Source organism: Falco peregrinus, chromosome Z, assembly GCF_023634155.1.
Source record: "Falco peregrinus isolate bFalPer1 chromosome Z, bFalPer1.pri, whole genome shotgun sequence".
In the NCBI taxonomy this organism is placed as follows: Eukaryota; Metazoa; Chordata; class Aves; order Falconiformes; family Falconidae; genus Falco; species Falco peregrinus.
In genome coordinates, this window is record NC_073739.1 from 5,673,108 (window position 1) to 5,696,534 (window position 23,427).

The window sequence follows — 23,427 nt, forward strand, 5'->3', positions numbered from 1 at the left end:
ACAAAGATGCACTGTGCTGTGGATGTGCTTGTACTGTTCTATAAATTTAGCATAAGTCAGTAGCAAAATAGAGCATGTAAGAACTTTAATGAAACTATAGACATAGAACTATGTTCATAAGCATTCTATTTATTGCAATTAGTAATAGCATGGGTAAAATAATAAAAATAATTAGTTCTAACAAGGATGTATTATTTACAACTCAGCGGTGTTGTTAAGGCACTTTACATTTTAAACAAGCTTTGATTGCATCCATAACTATAAAATACACTTTCTAAGCCATTAAAAATAATATTTTCCTTCCTTGCTTTATGGCCTCTGTCCATAGGCCATAGATACTAAAAATAACTCTGAATACTGTCCAGAAAATGAAGGCCAGTGTATTTAATGAAGAATATGCTTCCTAAGAAAACAAATGAGTAATAAAGAAGCAAGACAATCCTGTACCTGCTGAAGCTTCTTCGTGTTTTCTTTTTTTAGGAGCAGCTTCAGGTTGAATGACTGCCCATATCTAAATAGGCCTGAATGGAGACCAAACATAAATAAAGCCAGATGTCTGTAGTGAAATCTGTATGAGAAAAAAAAGGCCTTGGTCTTCTTGAATGTAGGTGGAACAGGCCATGGAAACTGTGTGTATGCTTTGTGAAAGCATATATACATACTAGGGCTGTTCATTTTACCTGGTAAGCACAAACAGAACCCAGCTTCTTAAAAATCTGATTTTTTTTTTTTTCCTTCTGCACAACGTGTTCTCCTACTGGCAGTTGTCACCCTGTCAGTAAGCCAGGACCTCCAGGGCACACGGGTTGTGTTTGCACTCTTAAATGAATGGTACTGAGAGTGAGAACTTAGGGACTTCAGGGTCTGGGAACAGCAGTACACTGATAGGTTTATTTTTATTTGTGAAAGTGCTAATCCATGAATAGGTGACTGTTTAAATAGTCCTTATGCTCAATTTTTGAGTCATGACTCATATAATTTAGGATGCCAGAACAGATTCACGTATGTCTGTTGTGACCTAAATCTCATCTGCTATATATAACAAAGCAAAATCGAAGCAATGTAACATGGGATTTTCTATATTCTGGTGGTTTCTGTGATGCAAGACACATTTCCATAGGCTGAAATTCTGTCTTGAGTAGACTTAGAAAATAGATTTTTAAAAAATTCAGAATGTAAAACATAGGTTTAACTGTTTAATTGTGAAATGTCTGGGAGTTTTTAAACATTCTTGTGCTTAAGAGGATACTTCATGACAAAAAGTTAGCAAATCATATGTCACGTGAAAAGCGGGGCAAGGCAGGGGGGAATCCTCCCAACCCCAGGTGTTGGAACTGTCTGTTAGTGCCCCAGGAAAGCCAAGACCCTTGTGCCCCACCGGTCTGTCAGCACCCCGTCACAAGGACCCTTCACTGACCAGTCCCACTGGATCGAAAGGCAATTCGACTGCCTTGTTCAGGGAGACACACCAGCCGCACCAGGGGGACCTCTCAGCAGGTCTGCCCACTTTATATGAATGTGTTACCCACTGCCAGCAACTGCTAGTGCCCACAAACGATTAATACTAACAGTTTACGGAATAACACTCTTTATTATAAAATTGTGACAAGTTAAGATTCATGATTGGCGGTGATGGGGACTGATTGAAATGATATACTACTAAACTATATACAACCAAAACCTTAATTACTAATGTCAGCTAGAATGAGTTAGTTATTTAGCATACATAAGTCACAGTTCTTACCCAATAGGCATCCCTATCGGGGGAGAAGACAGGTTCAGCCTGTCGCCTGACCCCAGAAGTTATGATGGAATGTTACCCCCCTCATCTGTCCACTTTTTATACTTCATAGTACATTGCATATTCATTATGATACACAATATTGGTTAGAAGTTTCTTGCTTCTAATGCAAATTAGTATGCATCCTCAGACAGCACCACTGAAGTTCTCTGCTGACTACACATGCTCCTCAAGCGGGGTTTTGCCCTCTTTCAGGAATGCTATTTGAGTTGGAGGTTGTGATCTCCCACTATCACTATTATCTTTGTCCTGTTTTCAACTAATTTTCTGTTGATGTCAGTGGATTGCAACACCTTATCCTGTTTCCTCTCATAGCCAGAACTTTCCTCACTTGAAGGCTTCTTTCTGTGTAACTTAGGTAATGGTGCTCTTTTCACCATCTGTTCTCATGCTCCCCAAGGCTGACTCCCTTGGTTAGAAGTCCCTTCATTCATAACAACTTTAGAGTGGGTCAGATTGACCTAGCTTTGTGAGCACTGAACCAGAGTTGAGTAATCCGGGAGTTTACACAACTCCCTGGACTTATTTCATTCCAGGACCAGTCCATTTCCATCACATTTAGGTGGAGCTTGGGTGACTCCAGTCATGTGTATTGTTGTTACTAACTGGTATTGTGTGCCCAGCGAGGTGTAGTAGTACCTTGTAGGCAGGTAGCTTTGAGATGGAGCTGTGTGTTAGTGTTACGATGAGTTTTTTTCATCTAAGGAAAGTAATTTTGCCGCAATGGTTGGCTCAGCCACAGACATCTCATGGATCCTTCGTGTGACAACCGCTGTGCAGCTGATCAGCTGTGTGGTGCCATCGAGTTCCCGTTCCTGCAGGGAGCACAACAGAGCCTGGCCGTGGGGTCTCCACTCCACTCCATCCTCCATCACTCCCATCAGCATGTGCTGAGCTGGCAGGCTGTGCTGCTTAGGGAACTGTGAGGATGTAGACTCCGTGCATGCCAACCACCCTGAGGGTAACAGCTGTATTTTACCCTAAAAAAGCTTTCTGTAATACTATGCTTCTGTTAGGACCCAGATTTTCTCTAATTCCTCCCCCAAGGTGATTTTCCCACATCACAGAAGGACTATTTAAAGCACTGCATACTATGTATGGTCCTTGACTCAGGGCTCAAGTAATGTTCATGTATTGGGGGTTGCTCTCTGCACACTTGCATGCACAGAAACACTAATATACTGTTTAATGGAGCTGGGATTTTCTCCTAACTAGGTGATTTCCTGTAGTTAGCATCTGTTTCAAAACTATTTATCTTTGTTACTATTTTTAGTAATTTTTCCGTTAAGTAACATGTGATGCTATATAAATTAACTCTTTCTTTGTAAAATATTGGCTTTTTCTTCAGGGGTTTGGTCAGACTTTGTTTTGATGGGGAAAAAGTTATTTGAAAATAGTAGCAGAATATTAAAATAAATGCTACTGGACACCTACTGCTATCTTTTATTTCTTTTCAAAATAATAGCACCATATATCTCCTGCTATGAGTAACAAAATTTAAAATATCCTCCAAAATCAAATAATTTGTGGATTAAAACTGGAGAGAAGGTGTTCCCTCTGATGAAAAGCACTGGGGAAAATAATGTAGCAAATCCTATTTTAATACTGTTCTTTAAAGCTAGGTCCTGCCACTAATTAAATCAGTAGATAATTCTGTGAAAATTGAAGAAGGGGTGAACACTGACTGCAAATCTAGGAAGCAAAGTGAGTAACATTCCACAGGCAATCCGAACATGCCTTTTCTGAGATACCTTGATAGAAAAGAAAGTTTTTTAGGGAAGTGAGTAATAGCAATGCAGGTTCAGGGTTACAGTTCAGTTTCTCAGGTGCCTTTTGAAACGTTCACTTTCTGCAGAAGTCCAATTCTTGGTCCAGAGCAATCAAATTTGACCACGTTGGATCTCTTAATAATTATTATTTTATTTGCAGTGGTGTTTAGTTCATAACAACATTGAAATTGCCATGTTACTTTAAACTCGGTCAAGCGTCTTCTTTCTGCTATTTTGTAGCAGTACGCTTTTAAAAAAGGGCAAGAAACATTTTGAAGCTTGAGTTAAATTGTCCTAATTAATCTGTAGCTCTTGCTAAATAATTTATTTTATTTTTTTTTAAGGAAAGAATTTCCCTACTGACAGGTCATTTCCCATGAGATTTGTTGTATGGGAAGTGGTTTTTTTACAGCTGTTTAATCACAGAAAACACAGTTACACTGTTTGAGATTGTGTTTCTTACATTAGCATCATAAACACTGCCAGCACTGGTCCTCTGTGATAAAATGAATCTTCATGTCCACAGACAGCCATTTTACAGAAAAAGTTAAGCTGAGGAGAAAGACAGGGAAGTGGCTTTCCCAGTGAGAGTGACCTCCTTACTCCTGGTCAAGTGGTCTTTCTAGTAGCTGAAGATCTTTGGTATGGCTAAGCAATTGTGTTCAAGGAGCTGTTTTAACTTTTTTCATTACTTCCGAATGCCCCCACAAGGGCAAACCATGAGTTTGTGAGGTTCTGAATAGCCATTTTTATTCTGTTTCCTCACCGCTATTACAGGAGTGCCTAAAGAGTTGGTTTCACATACAAGTTCTGAAACTGGACTGGACTGACCCTGTGCTCTCCATGGCAGTTTAGACATCTTTACTCTGTGATGAAAGGACTGTACATGAATGCTGGACATTGTCAGGGCATGTAGCAAGAGCTGATGGCTGGTGGCCTGCAGGCAGTGTGGTGGTGTAGAGCCAGAAGTCCAGCCTGATGACACAGCTGGATAGGCAGGGGCCCATCCCACTGCCCCTAGCGATGCAGGAGAGCAGGATGGAGCAGGTTACAGGGGGCAACCTGGAGTCCAGGGCATCAGGCAAGGTCATGGTGGTGGGGCAGGTCAAGCCAGGAGCACATACCAGGTTTAGGCTGGATGATGGTCACTGGGGTCAGGCACAGCCCAGCAATTAGCAGGCAGGGCCACAGCGAGGAGACAAATCCAAAGTCAAGCCAGAAGGTCACCTGGTGCATCCTGGTCCAGGGATGCATGAGAGTTTGTATGTGTGTACCTTAGGCTGTAGACACGAGGGATCCGATTGTGTACATGGTTCGTTGCTCATGTAACAGCAGCTGGCAGTTAAAAGCCTAAGCCTAGGTGTTTCTACTCCATTTTTGCACAGGCTGTTTTATGCCTTTTTTGAATAGTAACCAATATTCACTATGTCAGAGTAGAGAGAGCAATCTGGCCAGTCAGGCAGAGAAAACATGGTCAGATCAGTCGGCCAGCCTATCATTGATCCTAGTGTTGAAAATAGGACTTGGGTGGAGAAATCTCCAGAACAATGGTTTCCTTTAGCAGTGGATGGGCTGAAGCTACATAGTTGCTTTCTGACCTGCAGGTTCTCTAGATGCTGATCTGACTTACACTGTGGCTGTTTAAAAGTAATGAAGTATTTCCAGTCTTAGTCCTTTCAAAGAACACCTGGAGATGCACAAGGTGCACACCTCATGCTACTTTGTGAATTGTTTCATTTCTCTTACCCTCTGGATTTCTGCAGTGCTGCCATTGTGCGTGACAATTTAATATAAGACTGTAGTACTAATCACCTTAACAGAGGACTGTTTTTGTCTGTGCCGTGTTTGGACTCATGCAGTGTAACTTCATGAAGCTGAAAGATTGTATTTCTGGCACACCCTTTCTCTTTTGGTGATTATGTCTTAACTACTTAAGCTTGTACATATGTACAAAGACCTTACTTAACGTAATAGTTCATTTGTATTCTCTGTTGAAAATTGTATTATCAACAGCTTAATGATATAATTGAATTTCAGCATTGGAATTTTCCCCATGAGCTTTTCGTTGTATTAATGCTTTGATGGTTCTGGAACACTTTTGCGTACGTTTCTGAAGGAAGGGAGAATGCCTTAATAGATAGTATTTAAGATCTAGCTTCACTGGAAATCAATGAGAAATTTCTATTAATTCAGATCTCCTATTTAGAAAAATGTAGCCGCAAGTGTATTTGCTTTATTTTCTCAGACTTTTGAATGAACTCTTATCTCTGTTGAATACTGAACCTGAGTTCTTTATGAGATTAGTGAAGTCAGAATTTCACTTTGTAAATGCTGTGATAATCTGTTTATGGTATTTTGATGGGAAGTGCAGGTTTATATTTAACATATATTTATTTTAGATTAAGAAAGTCAAATTGTGTGATTGCCATTGTAGAATAATACTGCCCCTTCATCTGATTTGATATGGTAGTTTTGTTATAGGTGCTTGGCCAAAACAGAACCAATTAAGAGGTTACCAAATACTCTTTTCTTATTCTTGTATTTTTGTATAATTTTGTGTTGGTGTTTTACTTTGGTAATCTGGTTAACTGAAAAATTGTCAAAAATGAAATTTGATGTAATTTTGTGCCAAAATAGTTTTTTATATGTATCTGTTATAGGTCCCACTGTGCTTATCTCTTTTTATTATTACTTTGGCAGGTTGATGAAATATCATGGAAACATGTAGATTTTTATTTTTTTTTTTTATGAAGGTCTGTTTATAAATGTGGGCTGCTGATGCAGTTGTGAGCAGGCACAGAGGTTGGCAGTAAATGAGCCCTTGGACAAGGGCTTGGTAGGGTGTACGATGAATGGGTCTTGACATCCTGAATTGGTCATGGGGTCATTTCTCCTAAGTGGGAGTTGCCCACTTGCTAGCATTTGTCAGCAAGAGAATGCCAAGCAAGTAGTGTTCCCATAAAATGAACATTATAAGAATTTGGAAAGGAAAAAGGAAGCTTTGTGGGTTGTTTGTTTGTTTTGTAATTATTATTATTCTTTTCTAAAGTTATTAGTATTGAAATTCTAGCAAGTGGCACTTTCCTTCCCCCATCCCCTTTTTCTTTCTTTCTGTGTTGACAGGGTAGAGACAGAAAGGTTTGTCGTGTATTTTGGGTAAGTGCAGTCAACTGCAGTTTGTCTTCAGTGAAGCAATGCTTTGTTTTACAAGTGATTGATTTGGACAGAATCTCAATAATTTCTTTTTCTCTCAGGGATCACATCTTCTGCATCTCTTCGGACAATGCATGCTTGCCCTTTTGTGTTTAATTTGATGGCACGGGGTTCTGGCTTGGAGGCATTTCTTTATTTAGGATTTGTGAATGATTAAAGTTATGAATGCATGGCTCAGTGTGTATTTGAGCATTTTCTGCAATAATGGATTAGTTGTTTGAAACTGCAAGAAATACGATTTGCCCCAACTGAATGACTGAGTTCACTAGAATTTTAGAGAAGTATTCTGTGATCAAAGATGAGCAGTTACCTTGCTTTTGAATAGCTTACATTTAGTTTATGTTAAACAGACATAATTCTGTCTGCTGACATATTTTTCAAATATGCAAAAAAATGACATGTTACCCTTTTAATAGATATTTCCTTGTAACCTCCCTGTAGACTTCACTACAAGATACATTGCTATTTATTTTTTTATGTGTGGGCGTTCCAGTTGTTTATGGAATGTTTGTGGAAACAGTTCTGGAACTGATTTCAAATATTGGATTATAGCACATCACATGTCTTTCTACATGAAACAGTGTTTCAGGAAGTCTGGGTTGTAGTACAGTGCAACCATAAAAATATTTACAGTATGTTGGACCAAAAGTACATTGACATTTTCTTCCAGGAAACATGGGAGATGTACAGGAATCTGAGCACATAAACCACCATGTAATAAACCATATCCAAACCATCAATCTGAACGTGCATTCCTGATGCATCCTTCAGTAGTAGGAAGTCAACGCAAGAAATGTGCAAGGTTTCTTTCTGTTGTCAGATACAGCCTGTTCATGTCCATGATTAAGTCCAGGATGGTGTAGCTCTAGCTGAGGGAGGGAAATCCTCCACCAAGAGGAGCTTTATTTGATGATGCCTACACCATTCACCATATGCTTTTAGGCAGCAGGTTTGTGAGTAAGGGAGGAGCAAGGGAACAAGTCGGAGCTACTCAGAGTAGGTCCAACACTTACTAGAGCCTGACTACAAGTAGTATCCACATCTTACAGAAAGCAGGTGAGGATGAAATCCACAATATTGAGGGGCAAGTCTCTTCCTATTTGAAGCAATATTAATTTTTACAGAAAAGGGTAAGAATATGTCGTTGTCAATGAAATTGCTATTTGTTTAAGTGATTTTGTATTGTCCTTTACATTTTGATCCAAATACAAAGTAATACTGAACATAACTCTTAACTTTTTACTGCACAATTCTGTTCTTTTTCTGTGTGTTGTGTGCATGTGTGACTGAAAATCACCAACTATGAAAACTAACCAGAAAACAAGTTTACTTCAGAAGCAAAGTTTGGTTTTTTTACAAATAGATAAAACATACTAATGGGTTGTTCTTAATTTATTTTATTCTTTGCAGATAATTGTTTTCATAATTTATTCTTAAAATTCATCAGTATTCTGATGTTCATCACACCAGTGTAGATTTACTTCCCAAACACAATTGCCACTCAAAAAACCTTCTTGCCTTCCTTTCTCAGGGTCAGTGTGGAAAATCAAATACTGAAATATGGGTTTACTACTTGTGAAATCATTATTTTGGAAAATGATGATCCAGGAGGAGTGTTTGAATTTTCTCCCTCTTCCAGAGGTCCCTACAGTATCAAGGTAGCTATCAGTAACTTTTCTTAATCGTTATGGATAACTTAAAGCAGAACACTAAAAAAGGCTGGATTCTCGTTTTCTGCAGGAAGGGGAGTCTGTCGAACTGCAGATTGTCCGCAGTAGAGGAAGTCTTCTCAGACAGTTTCTACACTACACTGTAGAACCAAGAGACAATAATGAGTTTTATGGAAGCACAGGAATTCTGGAGTTCAAGCCTGGTGAAAGAGAAATCATAATTACTCTTCTGACAAGGATGGATGGGATTCCAGAGGTAAAATTTACTATTTTTCCTCTTCAAATTCTGTTCACAGACATATTAGTTTGTCATTTATTAAAATGTAGGCATATATCTAGGAGCATAACAGGTGTGTCATGTATTTTCTCCAGAATGTCTTCCCAGCCTCTAAACCAGGGGTGCCTGGATAAATAGGTGTCTTTGGGTTGAGTAGTTCTCAGTAGTGGTGTTTTTTTTTCTTTTCTGTGAATTGAAAAAGTTATGCTTTGAATCCATGTAGGTTTTTAGCATCTGTGACACTCTGTAGCATAGAGTGCCATTGTTTAGTTGCCCTCTGTGTGAAAAACCACTTTCTTTTTATTTCTTTTCTAGTAATCCCTGCTAGTTTCACTTAGTGCTCCCTGATCTGGACTAATATTTGCAATATAGATACATAGGTGCAATACTTGTTTTAATGTCCCTTGAAGCATTACCTGTGAGCTCTTTTCAGAAAATATATGAACTAAAAAGTCCCATTAGATTAATAAAGCAAGCTGATACATTCTTTTTAAATTAGTTTGGTGTTGGTGCTTTAAAAATCTTTTCTTTCCCTGTTACAAAGCCAGAAACATTAATAAATCTTATGGAAAACTTAAACTTTCAGGGAGCATTACAAATACATTTGTACTAGTGAATCGATGTGATTCTGAGTTAAGTACACAAAATAAGCCCTTGCCTACAATAATGCTTGATTTTTTAGGAAACAGTCCTATCAGAGATAAACATTTCTAATGATTTTTTTGTTTTGATGGCAATGTACAAACACATTGTGCATGTGGAAAGCATGTGTGATTTCCTTTTGCTTAAATTTGTATCTCTTTCTGCCTGGCTAGGGATTGTGGATGTTTGGCCATTTGTTTTGAATGTGGATACTGAATATGTCTTTCTATTCTGACTGAGTTTCCCTTTTCTAGCTGGATGAGATGTACACTGTAGTACTCAGTGGCTACACTGAAATGCCAGGCAAGCTGGGGAATGCCACAAGGGTCAATATAACCATTCTGAAGAATGATGATCCACACGGTGTCATTCAGTTTCTACCTGATGAACTAACCGTAACGATAAAAGAAAGTAAAGGAGAAATAATCTATGCTGGTAATTCTTTTTTTTTTTTTTTTGAGTTACTGCTTTATCTGCTGTCTGCCCCTGCAAGGCTTCTTTTCCCCATTTCACCTTTCTATGACAATGTCTGACAAGTCTCCACTCCAGAGTTTCCAGAGTGGTACAGTGCCAGCATGATGAGCAGTGGAGACTGAAGTGGAAAAGGATTGGCCTGGAAAGCCAGAGGGATCAATCCAGTAAAAAAATGGCTAGAGAATATTCCAGACAGGAGGGACAGAGTATTGCTGTATGTGCAAAGTGCAACCTGGAGGTAGTAGCTCTGCTTGTGGAGCATGAAGGATAGGGTGCTATGTGAGAGGCAAATAGAGCTAAATGTTCATATGGGTGACTTCAATTTATCTATGTCTATTCAATTATTAAGTACATGTACAGACAAAAAATAACAAATTTGAGCAAGTTTGAACTGCTTTAATGGTCTGTCTTTATGTGTCCTTTGATGTAGTGCTTTCATATATTATTTGTTTTGCAAGAAGTGGATTTGCTTATTATTTCCTTTCCTTTTTCTTTGTTTCAGCTTTGCTGACCTTTTTGTTTTTTATTTATGTTCTTCTGAAGATGTACAGTGACTGTATATGTTTGTATTTTTTATAGCTGCTTACAGAGTTATGAGAAACCAGGGAAACTATGGCAATGTTAGTGTGTCTTGGGTTGTTGACCCAGCATGTACCAATGACATCTATCCAGAACAAGGGACTGTTCTCTTTGATAATCTGGAGTTTTCAAAAAATATCACCATTTACTCTCTGCCAGATGAGGTAAACATTTTTACAGTGTTTTTGTGTGAATATATGGGACAAAGAGCAAATGCTAAAACATTATAGTTTAAGGAGAAAGAAGGAATGTCTGTTTTTTAAGAGCCTGTTAAGTATTTGTAGGAAAAGTCAAAATACTTGGGTAAAACTGAGATTACTTCAGCAAATCATAAAAGAATTTGAGTGCATACCTATAAACAAAAGAAGTTAGAAGCCGAGCATAGTTCAATGTGGTTAAATTATAGAAAAGTTAATTTGATTAAACACCTTGTTTTGATAGCAGGAATCTTACTTTTTTTTTTTAAATGCTGATATAATTGAATCAATATAAGAAAGAATGAGAACAATTAATAATAAATAAAACTGTAAAAATAAATTACATGTATCAGAAGCAGGAAGTTGCAAGATAACTTTTGGATCATCTGTACAACAGCAAAGATAAGAGGACTTATTTACAAGGATTTTTGACTGATGATGATTTCTGTGTAAGTGAACTGTCATTTGTTACCTGCCTCAACACATTTAAGGATCAATAAATAAAAAACAACACTCAGAAATCTCTGCTTTGTTAATCCCCTCAACTGTTCATTGTAATTTCTTCACTGTTTTGTGTGCCAGAAATTAATTTTGTAATACTTTCTCTTTCAGATACCTGAAGAGATGGAAGTATTCATCATCAGTTTATTCAATGCTACTGGTGGAGCTAGGCTGGGCAATATAACCAGTGCAATTTTACAGATTACAAGGAATGATGATCCCATTTATTTTGCAGGTTGGGTGTTACTGTTTCTAAATGTGGAATATGTATACTATCCCAAACAGATTTTATTCACAGACCAGATCATCAAGAAAACCTAAAACCAATGGAGCTAGTATAAAATGTTCATGTTATTGTTGTGTTGAATTTCTATTTATTTCCTTCAGAACCTTCTCTTATTTTATTTCATTATTCTCTTTGTTCATGCTTGTTGAGATTGGTTAGATGGCTAAGTACAATAATACTCTTTTGTACACAGAAGTATTTCCATGCCTTTACCACGTACACCTTCTATCTCACTGAGGAGAAGGATCCTCTTGGGTAGGGTTAAGAAAATAGTCCACATGTGAGGAGCTCAGGCTTGAACTCAGGTAGATTTGTTGCTTGTGTATTTACAGAACCTCTGTCAGTGAGCGTTAAAGAAGGAAGTGTTGCAAATTTTACAGTCCTGAGGAATGGATCGGCTGATGTTGCTGTTGCTGTCCAGTATATTACTGTTAATGGAGATGCAACAGCTGAAGAGGGAGACTTTGTTCCCAGTGGAAAGAGCAGTTTCATTTTGTTTGATGTTGGAGAAAGAGAACAGAACTTATCTGTGTATATTAATGATGATGATACCCCCGAAACAGATGAAACATTTTATATCTTCCTTTTGAACTCTACAGGTAAAAGTAATGATTTTATGGATGTTTAATAACTCTTTTCTTATTTTTTTCTGCAATTTTTTACCACCTTGGTCTTATCATAAAGCAATCTATAAATGCCAAGTATGAATAAGGTTTGCTTCAACATTTCTATAAAATTACTGTATACAGTGTATGTGGATTTTCGTTTTGAATTGTTTAATTGGAAACACAAATCAAATGATATAGCTGAAACCTTTCCTGCAAAAACAACCAAAACAACTGGAGTGAAAGTCTCTTTTCAAATGGAAATGATTGAGATTAGAGGGGGTTTTGACTTGACTACAGAAACACAAAGCTAAAGAATGTTAGTACTGCAACATTTTTAGGGAAAGAGGGATTCTTTTAGATTTTTTGCTGTGCTCCAGTGCCATACACAGCTGCCTGTTTTTTGTAAAAACAGAGAACTGCCTCATTTTAGAGGGCAACCATGTAAATTGGTATGTTTTCATTTTTGTAGGACTGCAACATATGCATACTTTTTTTTTTCAGTCTGACATTATAGTTTTACAAGGTTTAATCTACAGAAATAGAGTGTCTTAAAAAGGACCCAATGTACCACTAGTAAAAAATGGGTTTATTATCTTAGAAATAGCATCGCCTTTTTTTAAAAAAAAATACCTACCAGGGATTCTATTCAAGATGAGGAAACAAAAAATTAGATTTCTTCATTTAGACATGCATACTAAGTGTCTTAGCTCATTACAGTCTTTAATGAACTAGTCTTCACAGTCAGTGAGACTAAGAGAGTACTTCAGGTCACATGAAAGTGGGCACCATGTGGCTGGTCTATGAATTGCTCACAAGACTTCCTTGATCTTGAACTGCATCTGCCCTTGACATTGGTAACAGGCAGTCAGAGAATTATAGGGCATTTTTTAGCAATTAGAGTATAAAGTAGCTTACGTGTTTCCTGAGGTCTCAGCTAGCATTCACTCTGGTACCCAAGTCTCTTACAGACATCAACCATATGGAGATGTTTGGACAAAGACATTCTTTTCCATTCTTAAATTTTCAGTGATCTCTTCCTACTCTCTTGAGGAGCTACTGGTATTTGCTCTTATCACTCTGTTATAGGATGGTTTTCCTCCTGGCACACTAGTGCTACAAGAATGGCTAGCTGCAGACTTTCTTTGCCTCTAAAAGGAGGATCATCTTATTGTGCAACCTTTCTAGAATCACTAAGAATACAGAATATTTCTATACACATGTCTGAATACAAAGATACTTATTTTAATTCCATGAACTGTTGCATATACTGGCCTTGATTGTTACCTCACTTTTGAAAATTATGTTGGACTGTTTTAACTCAGGGAAAATACAGCTAGAGATCTATGAAAAAGTGATAAAAACATTGTTTACTTTTGGAACAAAAGCTAGTCTAATGCTCTTAAAAAGGGTGAAAAATGGGATGGAGGTGGATACGTAATGTACATCTGCGAACATAACAAGGGTGTTAGTATGTCCCTACAGTGCTAACATACATACAGAAATCCTGCTAGCTTCCACTTTGACTTCACAGGTATCTTAGATTTTTTCCTTTCAGATAGGCTGTGATATGGGTATGAATAAACTCTTATTCTTAGTTTCTGTTTAGTTAAAGTGCAGTATTTCTATTCTAGAGCTAAAGGAGAGCCGGGATCTCAGAATATATATATTTTTCTTTTGACTTTACCAATCAATCAAACATGATCATACAATCCTTTCTGATCACAATCACATCTTCTCTGGTCATGTCACATATATTTCTTCCTGAAAATCTTAGGTCTTGCTCTTTGCATGAGATGCTACTTAAGAATTTTTGCTTTGATTTGCTTGTTACCGATTATGTCAAATACTGGTTTTCACTGATTTTTATGTAATTCATTACTTTGGATAAAAGGTGTGAGAAGGAAACATTTTCAGTTTTAGAGTTACCACCATTTCTGATTCCTGTTTTGAAAAAATGAATCATCCTCTCTTTTAGGGGATACTGTTGTCTTCAAGGCTGGAGTGGCTACAGTTATTATTGAAGCAAATGATGATCCTAATGGAATTTTCTCCTTGGAACCTTTACAGAAGGCAGTGGAAGAAGGCAAAAGTAACAATTTTCTGTAGGTAACTTTTAAATAATACTTTTGCACTTCTTTTGTACTCATGTATGTGCTTTGATCTAATTCCATACAAATTTGCATTGATAAAAATGTATTAAAGAAAAACAGCTTTGCCAAATTTGGAATTAATTGTAAACATATTGAAGACATCAACTCTTATATTATCAAGTAGACTGTGCATATTAAAATTTATACAGAAATTCGTGTTAAAATTAAATAAATAAGACTATACATTGATGTTTTGTTATTTCTCAGTAGACAGAAGAATCTAGATGATTGAGCAGAATATAACTTAGAGTAACAGAGAAGTAAAAACACTTTTCAAAATACAGCTAAATACAGCTGTGTGGTTGTTAATTTCTTTTTGTACCCTACTTTGAAGCCTTCCCCTACAACCAACCTATATTACTGTATTTCTGTTAGTTGTTTTTCTTCTATCTGTTAATTACAGGTGGAAGTCTATACTCAAAGTCCAGATGTGACTGTCTTCTAGACTGAAAATACTCTTCCCTAGTCTGGTTGCTGAAAATGTTTTCCATCCATCCACTGGGATATATTCAGGAATGGGAAGGGTTAGGAAATGAATTTGTCTTGTTATGTTCTATAACATCAGGATGGGATTATAATTTGGCAAAAATACTGGTTTTTCATTAAGAAACCTCTAGACAGGTTATAAAGAGAAGTTAGGTCACAATAAATGTCCTAGTGTAAACAGTTGGGGAAGAGGATCTTTTCACATTTGTTTAATTATCTTTTATGTCTTTTTATTGGATTTTTTTTTGGTTTCTTTTAAGGCCTTGAAGCAGGTGCCTATGACTGTGAATTAGGTCTTTATGCTTGTGTTACACAGCTAAAAAATGAAAATTCTTGAGAAAAGCAGATACTAAAAATATTGTGTGTTTGCTTCTGGTATGCTACTTTTTGAGGTTTTATTGGGCCTTTTTAATTTTATTTGCAGGATACATTTGAATTTATGGTGTGAAGAATGGTGATTTGGATGAATTAAACATGTTTATATACAGGTGCTTTATGGAATTGTGTAATACCAAGATCACCCACATTTAAGGACCTTGCTCAGTCCTCACTTATGAAATCTAATTACTAGGGAGCTGACTCTTCTGTATCCTCAGGGCTTTGGCTACCATGTTGTACGTAACAAAAGGGTCAGGGTAGCATATGAACTAAACACTGAGAACAGCTATGAGGGTACTGAGCTTTAGAGGAAGTAACTGGAGTTACTGCAACAGTGCTACACAGCTGGGGTAGCGTGCCCTGGTTAATGGCAAAAAGAAGAAACCTTTGGAAGCAGAAACAACATAATGATGTTGGTGTGCCTAGACTAGTTTTGCTGAATGAATTTTTCAGCCTATTGTAATCCCTTTGTACAGCATTTTATTTTACCGTGCAAACAGAAGCATGCCTTTTGTATGTAAAGCACACTTTGTTGATAAAGGCGCTGTATGCTTCAGTTCATATTTATAATGCTTTTTGAAAATTGATGAACTTATGTTACCAGATAGCTATACAAAAAATGTAATCTTGTTTTTATTTACTACATTCTTAATCTGAAATAATGACAGATTTCTAAAGGACACAAAACATAACCTAAATTTAATACCAGTGCAGGAAAGCGTTTAAGGAAGCTTAATAGTTAAAAGGAGAAACATTTGTGGTTAAATGTAATGATTCTCTTTCTTGTCTAAGGGTGGCCAGGTATATACATTTTTAATAAGAACTTGCTGAACTATTATATGTTCATATTTATGAATATATTTTTTACATAATAGAAGTGCAAGACAAACTGATGTTTAGCTTAACGGCACTATTTTGCATGGACCTTCATTGGTAACTTTTTTCCTAAGGTACCTGTGGTATACCTGGGAGCAGAGTTATACTGTGAAATCACAAGCCTTCAAAGGGGGTTGTATTATTGTTCATGGTGCATTTATTGTTCATGGTTATTTACAACATTGTATATTATTTTTCACAGTAAGGAAGGTAAGTGTAACTGTGTTTTCCCTTGCTAATGAATGCTGATGCATACCTGCCAGGACATTGACTGTTTCTGTATCACTGAACAGGGTTTTGAGACATAGAGGACAATTTGGCAATGTCTCATTGACCTGGCAGCTGTTTGATAATGACTCTGCGCTGAGGCCAGGAGAAGAGTTCTATGAAACTTACGGGACTGTGTGGTTCACAGATGGTGAAGGATCAAAGCCAATAACACTCCATGCGATTTCGGATAGAATTCCTGAATTCAATGAATTTTACATTCTGAAGTTGGTGAATGCTTCAGGTATTGTCTTCCATATCACCATTCCCTTCATATCTGGTAGAAAAGAATTATGTTTAATCAATCAAAAAGAAACCAACCCTGGAAAAAGCTTTGCCTTGAATCGTGTCTTGATATCCTATACATTTCTGGTAAGGTTTTAGGTTTTATTTTTCATTTAATGTTAATTTAGGTATATGAATGCAGTTCATATTCAGTTCCTGAATTGCTGTTGTACACATTTGGGTGATCTGACCTTTAGAAAGGATGCCTCTTGGTGATTTCAGAGATGTAGATCTTCGTGTAGTTGAAGACAAAATAAAGCTATTAAGGGCTGTGCATGTTGTCTACCATAATGGAGGTTGGTTGGTTTGTTTGCTTTTTTCTAGAGGAGGTAAAATACTTACAGTTATCACTTCATATGACTTAAATTACAACTGCTACAAGTCTGCTACTGAGCAGAGCTCCAAATCTTCTGGACTCATTTCACCTCAGTACTATTTATGGTCCTCTGTGCCCAATACAACAGAAAACATGCAGTGACCTTTCCTATAAGTGAAATCCATATGCATGTACAGAAGATTTCCTATTTATAATAGGTAGATCACTGCACACTTTGAACATGGAGGCTCTGCGTTCTTATCATGATCTTTGTATCCTGGACTGTTACTGTGCAGAAATAGATGACTAATGGCAGGACTTGTCAGCAGTTTTAATGCACAGCTGGTTACTGATTTTGCAAGGTATCTCTGCTTCTGTTTCAGAGGCAATTGTGCCAAATTTTGTCATTCCATATTAGTGTAAATCTTGGAGTAATACGAGAACTGAATTTGGCCCCATGTTTGTCAAATGAATCAAAGGTAACCTATCTCATTTACTAATTCAGAAAGGTCAAGCTAATCTTGTTTTAGCTGAAAGATGAATGTGTGTTTTGCAGTTGAAAAGTAACATACTGCTTTGTTTTCTATGAAAATTGTCACTAGTGTTTTAAAAACAATACAGTTAAATTATGTTATTAAATCAGAGCATTTTCTAAGAGTTCAGAGGCTCTTTAAAGAAGATTTAAGCCTTTTTAGAAACACATTTTATTAAAAAAGCTGTAAGTACTTAGTAGCTTTTTTCAGACTGTGTTTGAAACCGACTATAAACTTTTGCTCTAACTTCCATTATATAGGTGGGTCTCCTGGTCCTGGTGGTCAGTTGTCTGAAACAAGCCTTGCTGTAACTGTGATGATCCCATTCAATGATGACCCTTTTGGAGTCTTTGTTATAGACCCAGAGAGCCAGGACAGAGAGATAGTGGAAGATGTTCTTTCTGAAGATGATCTTTCCTATATTACAGACTTTACCATCTGGAGACAACAAGGCACCTTTGGTGTTGTCCGTTTAGGTTGGGAAATACTATCTAGTACGTTCGAAGCTGGACTACCATCAATGGTAGACTTTTTGTTGCTGGGATCATTTCCAAGTTCTGTACAATCTCAGCCCCACATGAGGCGCCGTCACAGTGGGACAGATGCTTTGTATTTCAGTGGAAAAGAAGATGCATTTGGGATTATTGGTCCAGAACACCCATACAGTGGAAATACTGCAGTAACCAATTTTACATTTTCAGCGTGGTTAATTCCTAATGTCAGTACTGATGGCTATATAGTTGAAAAGGATGATGATAATGGGACCTTATATTATGGTGTGAAAATCCAGAGAAATTATTCTCATGTTTCTGCAGTGCTTCATTATACAGCATTAGGATCCAATACAACATATATGGCTAAAGCAACAGTTCTGAAATACCTGGATGAAAATACTTGGCTTCACCTTCTGATTACTCTGGATGAAAGTATAATTGAATTTTACATGGATGGAATTGCAGTTCTTGGAGGAATGAAGAGCCTTAAAGGAGAAGCAATTGCTGATGGTGAGGCAATAGTCAATTATTTTTCTCCATATGTAAAGTTCTGCAATGCATAGAAGAGTCTAGCTCCTACACAGTGGTATGCAAGATGGTAAAATGATTATATCTGATGAGTTAATTGGAAAGAATTGATAGAAAATGCTGAGGATTTTCAAAAAGCATATGGAGATTAGAGCTGGGGAAGTTCGAAACAATTCAGAGCTGTAACAGAGCTTGGATTGCAATAACTTGAAAACAAATAATTTATAATTACATTTATATACGCATGCTCACCATGTACACATAGTTATATAATTTTGCAATTAGTAATTTCTGTAAGATTGACTGCACTGTAGCTGAGAAGGAACTTTCTTCATTTCAGCTTCTGAAATGCAATGGTTTTGTTTCTAGTTGTGCGTTCTATTACAACTAAGCCAGTATCTTGTAAGCAATACAATTTTTGAAGGTTTAGATTTACTCTAAGTATGTATTTACATGGTATATGAAAATTATGCCTAATTTATGCCCCAACTGTGCTTGGTGTAATAATGTTCAAAAAAACATTAGCATATCTGTTTCAGTTTATCTGACTGGTTAGTCCCAGATGTGATTGTAGCCATAGGTAACCATTACGGACATTCGTTCTGAACTACCACAGCAGTGAGCAAAGTATCAGAACAATTCCTTTTTTAAAGGATATTGTGTGGTCGAGATACATTTATATTTACTCTTTCTTTTGCAGTTTCCTACTCTTCCATGTGCATTTTTTTCCTTGGAGATCACCTCCTTCCTTTTCCCTTTCTTCCTCTTGACTTCAGTTTCACATGTTTTCTTTGGTGGGGATAAACAGTAAATGGTTATAAAATTCTTGAATACAATTTCCTTTTCTATAACCAAAGATGGAGAATTAACAAAACATACAGTGGCATTAAATGCATATGCATCCACATACATATATGTACACAAACATAGCGAGAATAGATTCATTAATTGTATAGTATTGTATTTTACTTCTGCCTTTACGTTTCCGGTGGTTGGAGTCTGAGAAATAAGTTTTCCCTCTCTAACAAAGTAGTGCCTCTGCAACTAATAATTTCCATCAGATTTTCAGTACTGTAGCTTAGAAAGAATTTTTTTACCTTGGTTTCTAAAAGAAAGACGTGTGAAATTCAGTAATGCTTTGATTGCTAGAAGGTTATATCTGAGTCACTGTAAATTTTATATAGTAGCGGAGATGGCATATGCTCCATCTGGAGATACTACAAGTATTAGGTAAGGATTTAATCTCTCTCCATTTAATATTGGATACTACACAGTGGTGAGCATAGTGGCCCAGTTTTTCTCACCGTCCTCCGCCTTGTGTCCTGGGACCATTATCAGCTGCTGTGGTTCCTCATCTCAGAACTGATAGTCAGTGTCATACGTATGCCAGTACATTCAAGAGCGTGGCTTCTTCCAAAACCAGAAAACAGCTAGAAAGAAGAGATAGCTGTATGTTTTAGCACAACAATGGCAGCTGTTACCCCATGATTTGCTGAGTTAGGATAATTGCTTGGAGACAGAGAAATATTAATGTTGTTGTAAAAAGCATGCGGATTTTGGTGTACATTTCTGAAGCGCACATTCCCAGTGCATTAGCGGAAAAGCATGTCCAGAAGGGCTAATGCCGTGATGATGAGTATCATCAGAATGGATCTATTGTCCTAGCAGAGAGAGACAAAATGGGGTCTGTTTAGCAAAACAAAAGGTGAGAGGGGTTGCAGTTGCTCTCTGCAAATCTCTAATGGAAACATGAGAGACATTACCAAACCTCATTAAAATAAGGAATGGTGACGATGTGCTGGTAGAACTAGTAGGATGAGAAACATGAACAGTCTAGGATGGAATCGTTCAACCTGTGATGATCTACCTGTAACACTGTGATGAGGCTCGAGGAACCTGCTGATTTTGCATTTCAAGATTGATATGATTCCTAATACAGGGATAATAAACAGTTTACCGTTGATTTTTAACAATTACAGGTATTCAGCTGCAGTTTTATTACTTTGTAGAAATACAATAATGTGAGGAAAATTATAATTTCCTTCTCAGGTCCAGGAATAGTGAGAATTGGAGCAGGAATCAATGGCAGCTGTAGGTACACAGGGCTCATGCAGGATGTAAGACTTTATGAGCGTAAATTGACACGAGCAGAGATCTATGAACTCCATGCAACTCCTGCGAAAAGTGATGTCCACCCTGTTTCTGGGTATTTGGAGTATCGGCAAGGAGAGACCAATAAATCATTTATTGTGTCTGCAAAGGACGACAAAGAGGAAGAAGGAGAGGAATTATTCATCCTAAAGCTCATTTCTGTGCGTGGTGGAGCTCGGATTTCACAAGAAAATACCACGGCGAGATTAAGAATACAGAAAAGTGATAATGCTAATGGTTTATTTGGCTTCACTGGAGCATGTATTCCCGAGGTAAGGTGTTCGTAGGGCAAATTACAGGTGAAGTTTTGGACATAGAAAAATTAATGGCAGGATCAATTGACCTGCACAGGGCCTTGATTTCACATTGCTAGTTTTTTTAGTTAAGCGAAGTTCTAGAATTTGGAAAAGTGTAAGCTCTGTTAATGCAGCCTCAGTCTCACTGGTATTTGCAATATCATTTTTAAAAATCCCCACCCCCCCCAATTAATTTGTTAAGAAAATTGATTTTTTTGCATAAACTGAAGACTAAGGCTTACATTTTTCTAGATGTTTTTTCCTTTATTTCTCTCAGATCTGAGACTGGGTTATCAATTAGATTGTAAGATTTAATTTTATTTTTTAGAGAAAGTACTATTTTTTCCTTTTTCCTTTAAAAAAGAAAGATTTTTATTTTGTTTTTCTGTGTTACAATGATGTGTTTGGAAGAATTTTACTACAGGTCATGCAATGACAAGGTGTGATGTATTTTTCCACAATAATCTGCTGTTATAAGTTATAAGGTATAAATTGCTTATATTTGGTGTGAATTTGGTTGATACTGGCTGTGAGTTGCGGTTTTTTTAAACTTCAAATTGTTCTTTGGTGGTAGCCACTCTTTGTGCAATATATAAACTTGCTATTTTTTGGGGGGGATGATTGAAATAAACATAATTCCTTTTTACTTCTTCAATTAATTATAAGGGAGAAAGACATGATTGGTACATGTTTCTATTGCTATTGGATTATTTTGGAAAATAAATTTCAGAATCCTTTCCAGTTTGGGAACTCTTATGACCTTTTAATTACCTTTTTTTCTAACTGAGGTGGTTATGTTGTGTTTGAAAGTAGCAGTCTTGCCTGAATAATACTGGGTTTCAATTTGGTTCAGTTTCCTTTTTATGTGCCTACCATATGCTGTGATAATAGATTCCTTCAGTTTCAAATGCCACTGATAATACTGTGGTGCCACAGATCATCAACCAACCATGAAGCAAAATTAAAAATTTATATGGCATGTTAATTATTTTGCACTTATCTTACGTCCATTTCACCAGGGAAGTATTAAAGCGCTCAGTGATGATGCAGATACACAGCATTGTTTTATCTATAGTTTAATTGCTTTATGTGCATATCTGTCTACTGGGCAGCTGAAGGCACATGCAGTATCTGCACTGTGTTATACAGCAGCTCTGAAATTTCTCTGATGCTTAGGGTAGCTTTAGCCTTTCTGGCAATTTTCAGATAAAATAATTTTCTATTTTAGTTCTATGGTTATAAATTTCTAAAATATATAGGTAGTATCTATACCAGCTTTGTTACAAATACGTGAAATTGTTGCTGCTGAAGTCATGTTCTCTGTGAAGACAGAATGGTGAAGAGGACTGTAGCACAGAAAAATTTTTTAAGTTTTTCCTGAATGATGATCATATAGTTTAATTTTAACATATCTGTTTTTTCCCCATAGTGTTTCTAGTTGGGAAAAGGGGGAATCCAAATGTTTCTTTAAATTATTGCTAATGAAAATTGAAATAATTGACAATAGTATAAAACAATAGTTTCATTTGCTTTTGACACGTACATTTCAAGCATATTGATTTTGTCTTTGACATGTAGTTTGGGGTGAGAGATTGTGTCCAAAACAAACCACGGGGTATAGTTATTGACTTACCTCTATAGTCCTCAGGGAGATACTAGAAGCTGTTGCAAATTCCACTAATACTGTTCTGACTGCCATCAAGTTCAGCTTTTCTACCGCTCTGTAAGTGCCAGAAGTAATGTGACAGCAGTTTTTTACCTGGACATTTCACTGGCATTAGGGAATTCCATGTTTTGCATTTATTGCTTTGATTTACAGTAACAAATATTTCAATTTCTTGCTTTCTTCCAGGTTGCTGATGAGGGTTCCACTGTATCGTGTGTTGTGGAGCGTACAAGGGGAGCCCTGGACTATGTGTATATAAATTACATTATCTCACAGGTTGATTCCACTGGCATTAGTTACCCTGTTACCGATTTTTCTAACAGCAGTGGCACTATCACATTCCTTCCTTGGCAGAGATCAGAGGTAAACCCTGCCTTCCTATTAACTATTCATCCTGCCCTTTGCAAACCTGCTGGAAAACACCTTCTGAGGATGCTTGACTGGTTTTCATACTAGAGAGTGCTTACTTCACATGGCTTTTGTTGTATTTCGCAGGGAGTTTTGCATCCCTGACAACTAACAAGCGATAATGATAGACGCTTACAGGTCTGTGTGTATCACAGTTCAGTGGTCACCATGGATGCATGTGTGTTTGAATGCACATAATAGATGAGATATGTTTACATATATGTATATATTAAATTTATGTATATCTGTATGTATACTTGCAGTGTAGATAGTCGTGGGCTGAAATAATGGATCCAGCTACTTTTGAAATTGGAAAATGATCAGGTTTTGGTATGACTTTTAGAACTTAGATTTATCTCCTCATCGATTAAATAGACAGCGGTACATTTCACTGTTGTAATCAAGTGCCTTGCAATGGCTGTTGGTCACGTTCTGTCCCTTTTGCTTAATCTGTGAATTCAATCCTGTCCCACAGCACAGGAATTCCACATTTGTTTGAAGAGGTGTGGGACCACAATACTGTAGAAAGTTGATGTGTGCTTTCTATTAGTGTTTGTGAAATAGGAAGGGTGGATA

General features: G+C 37.0%; 1 protein-coding gene across 1 annotated transcript in view; it reads left to right on the forward strand.

Moving 5' to 3' along the window:
- Positions 1-23,427, forward strand: part of ADGRV1 (adhesion G protein-coupled receptor V1) — a 291,184-nt gene that overhangs the window by 30,852 nt on the left and 236,905 nt on the right. Inside the window, exons 12-23 of the mRNA XM_055791141.1 lie at positions 6,694-6,726; positions 8,315-8,441; positions 8,524-8,709; positions 9,627-9,807; positions 10,426-10,589; positions 11,235-11,358; positions 11,742-12,008; positions 13,993-14,119; positions 16,201-16,418; positions 17,569-18,312; positions 20,380-20,753; positions 22,630-22,806. Coding sequence (XP_055647116.1) covers positions 6,694-6,726; positions 8,315-8,441; positions 8,524-8,709; positions 9,627-9,807; positions 10,426-10,589; positions 11,235-11,358; positions 11,742-12,008; positions 13,993-14,119; positions 16,201-16,418; positions 17,569-18,312; positions 20,380-20,753; positions 22,630-22,806 — 2,722 coding nt within the window. The remainder of the gene's footprint in view (positions 1-6,693; positions 6,727-8,314; positions 8,442-8,523; positions 8,710-9,626; positions 9,808-10,425; positions 10,590-11,234; positions 11,359-11,741; positions 12,009-13,992; positions 14,120-16,200; positions 16,419-17,568; positions 18,313-20,379; positions 20,754-22,629; positions 22,807-23,427) is intronic.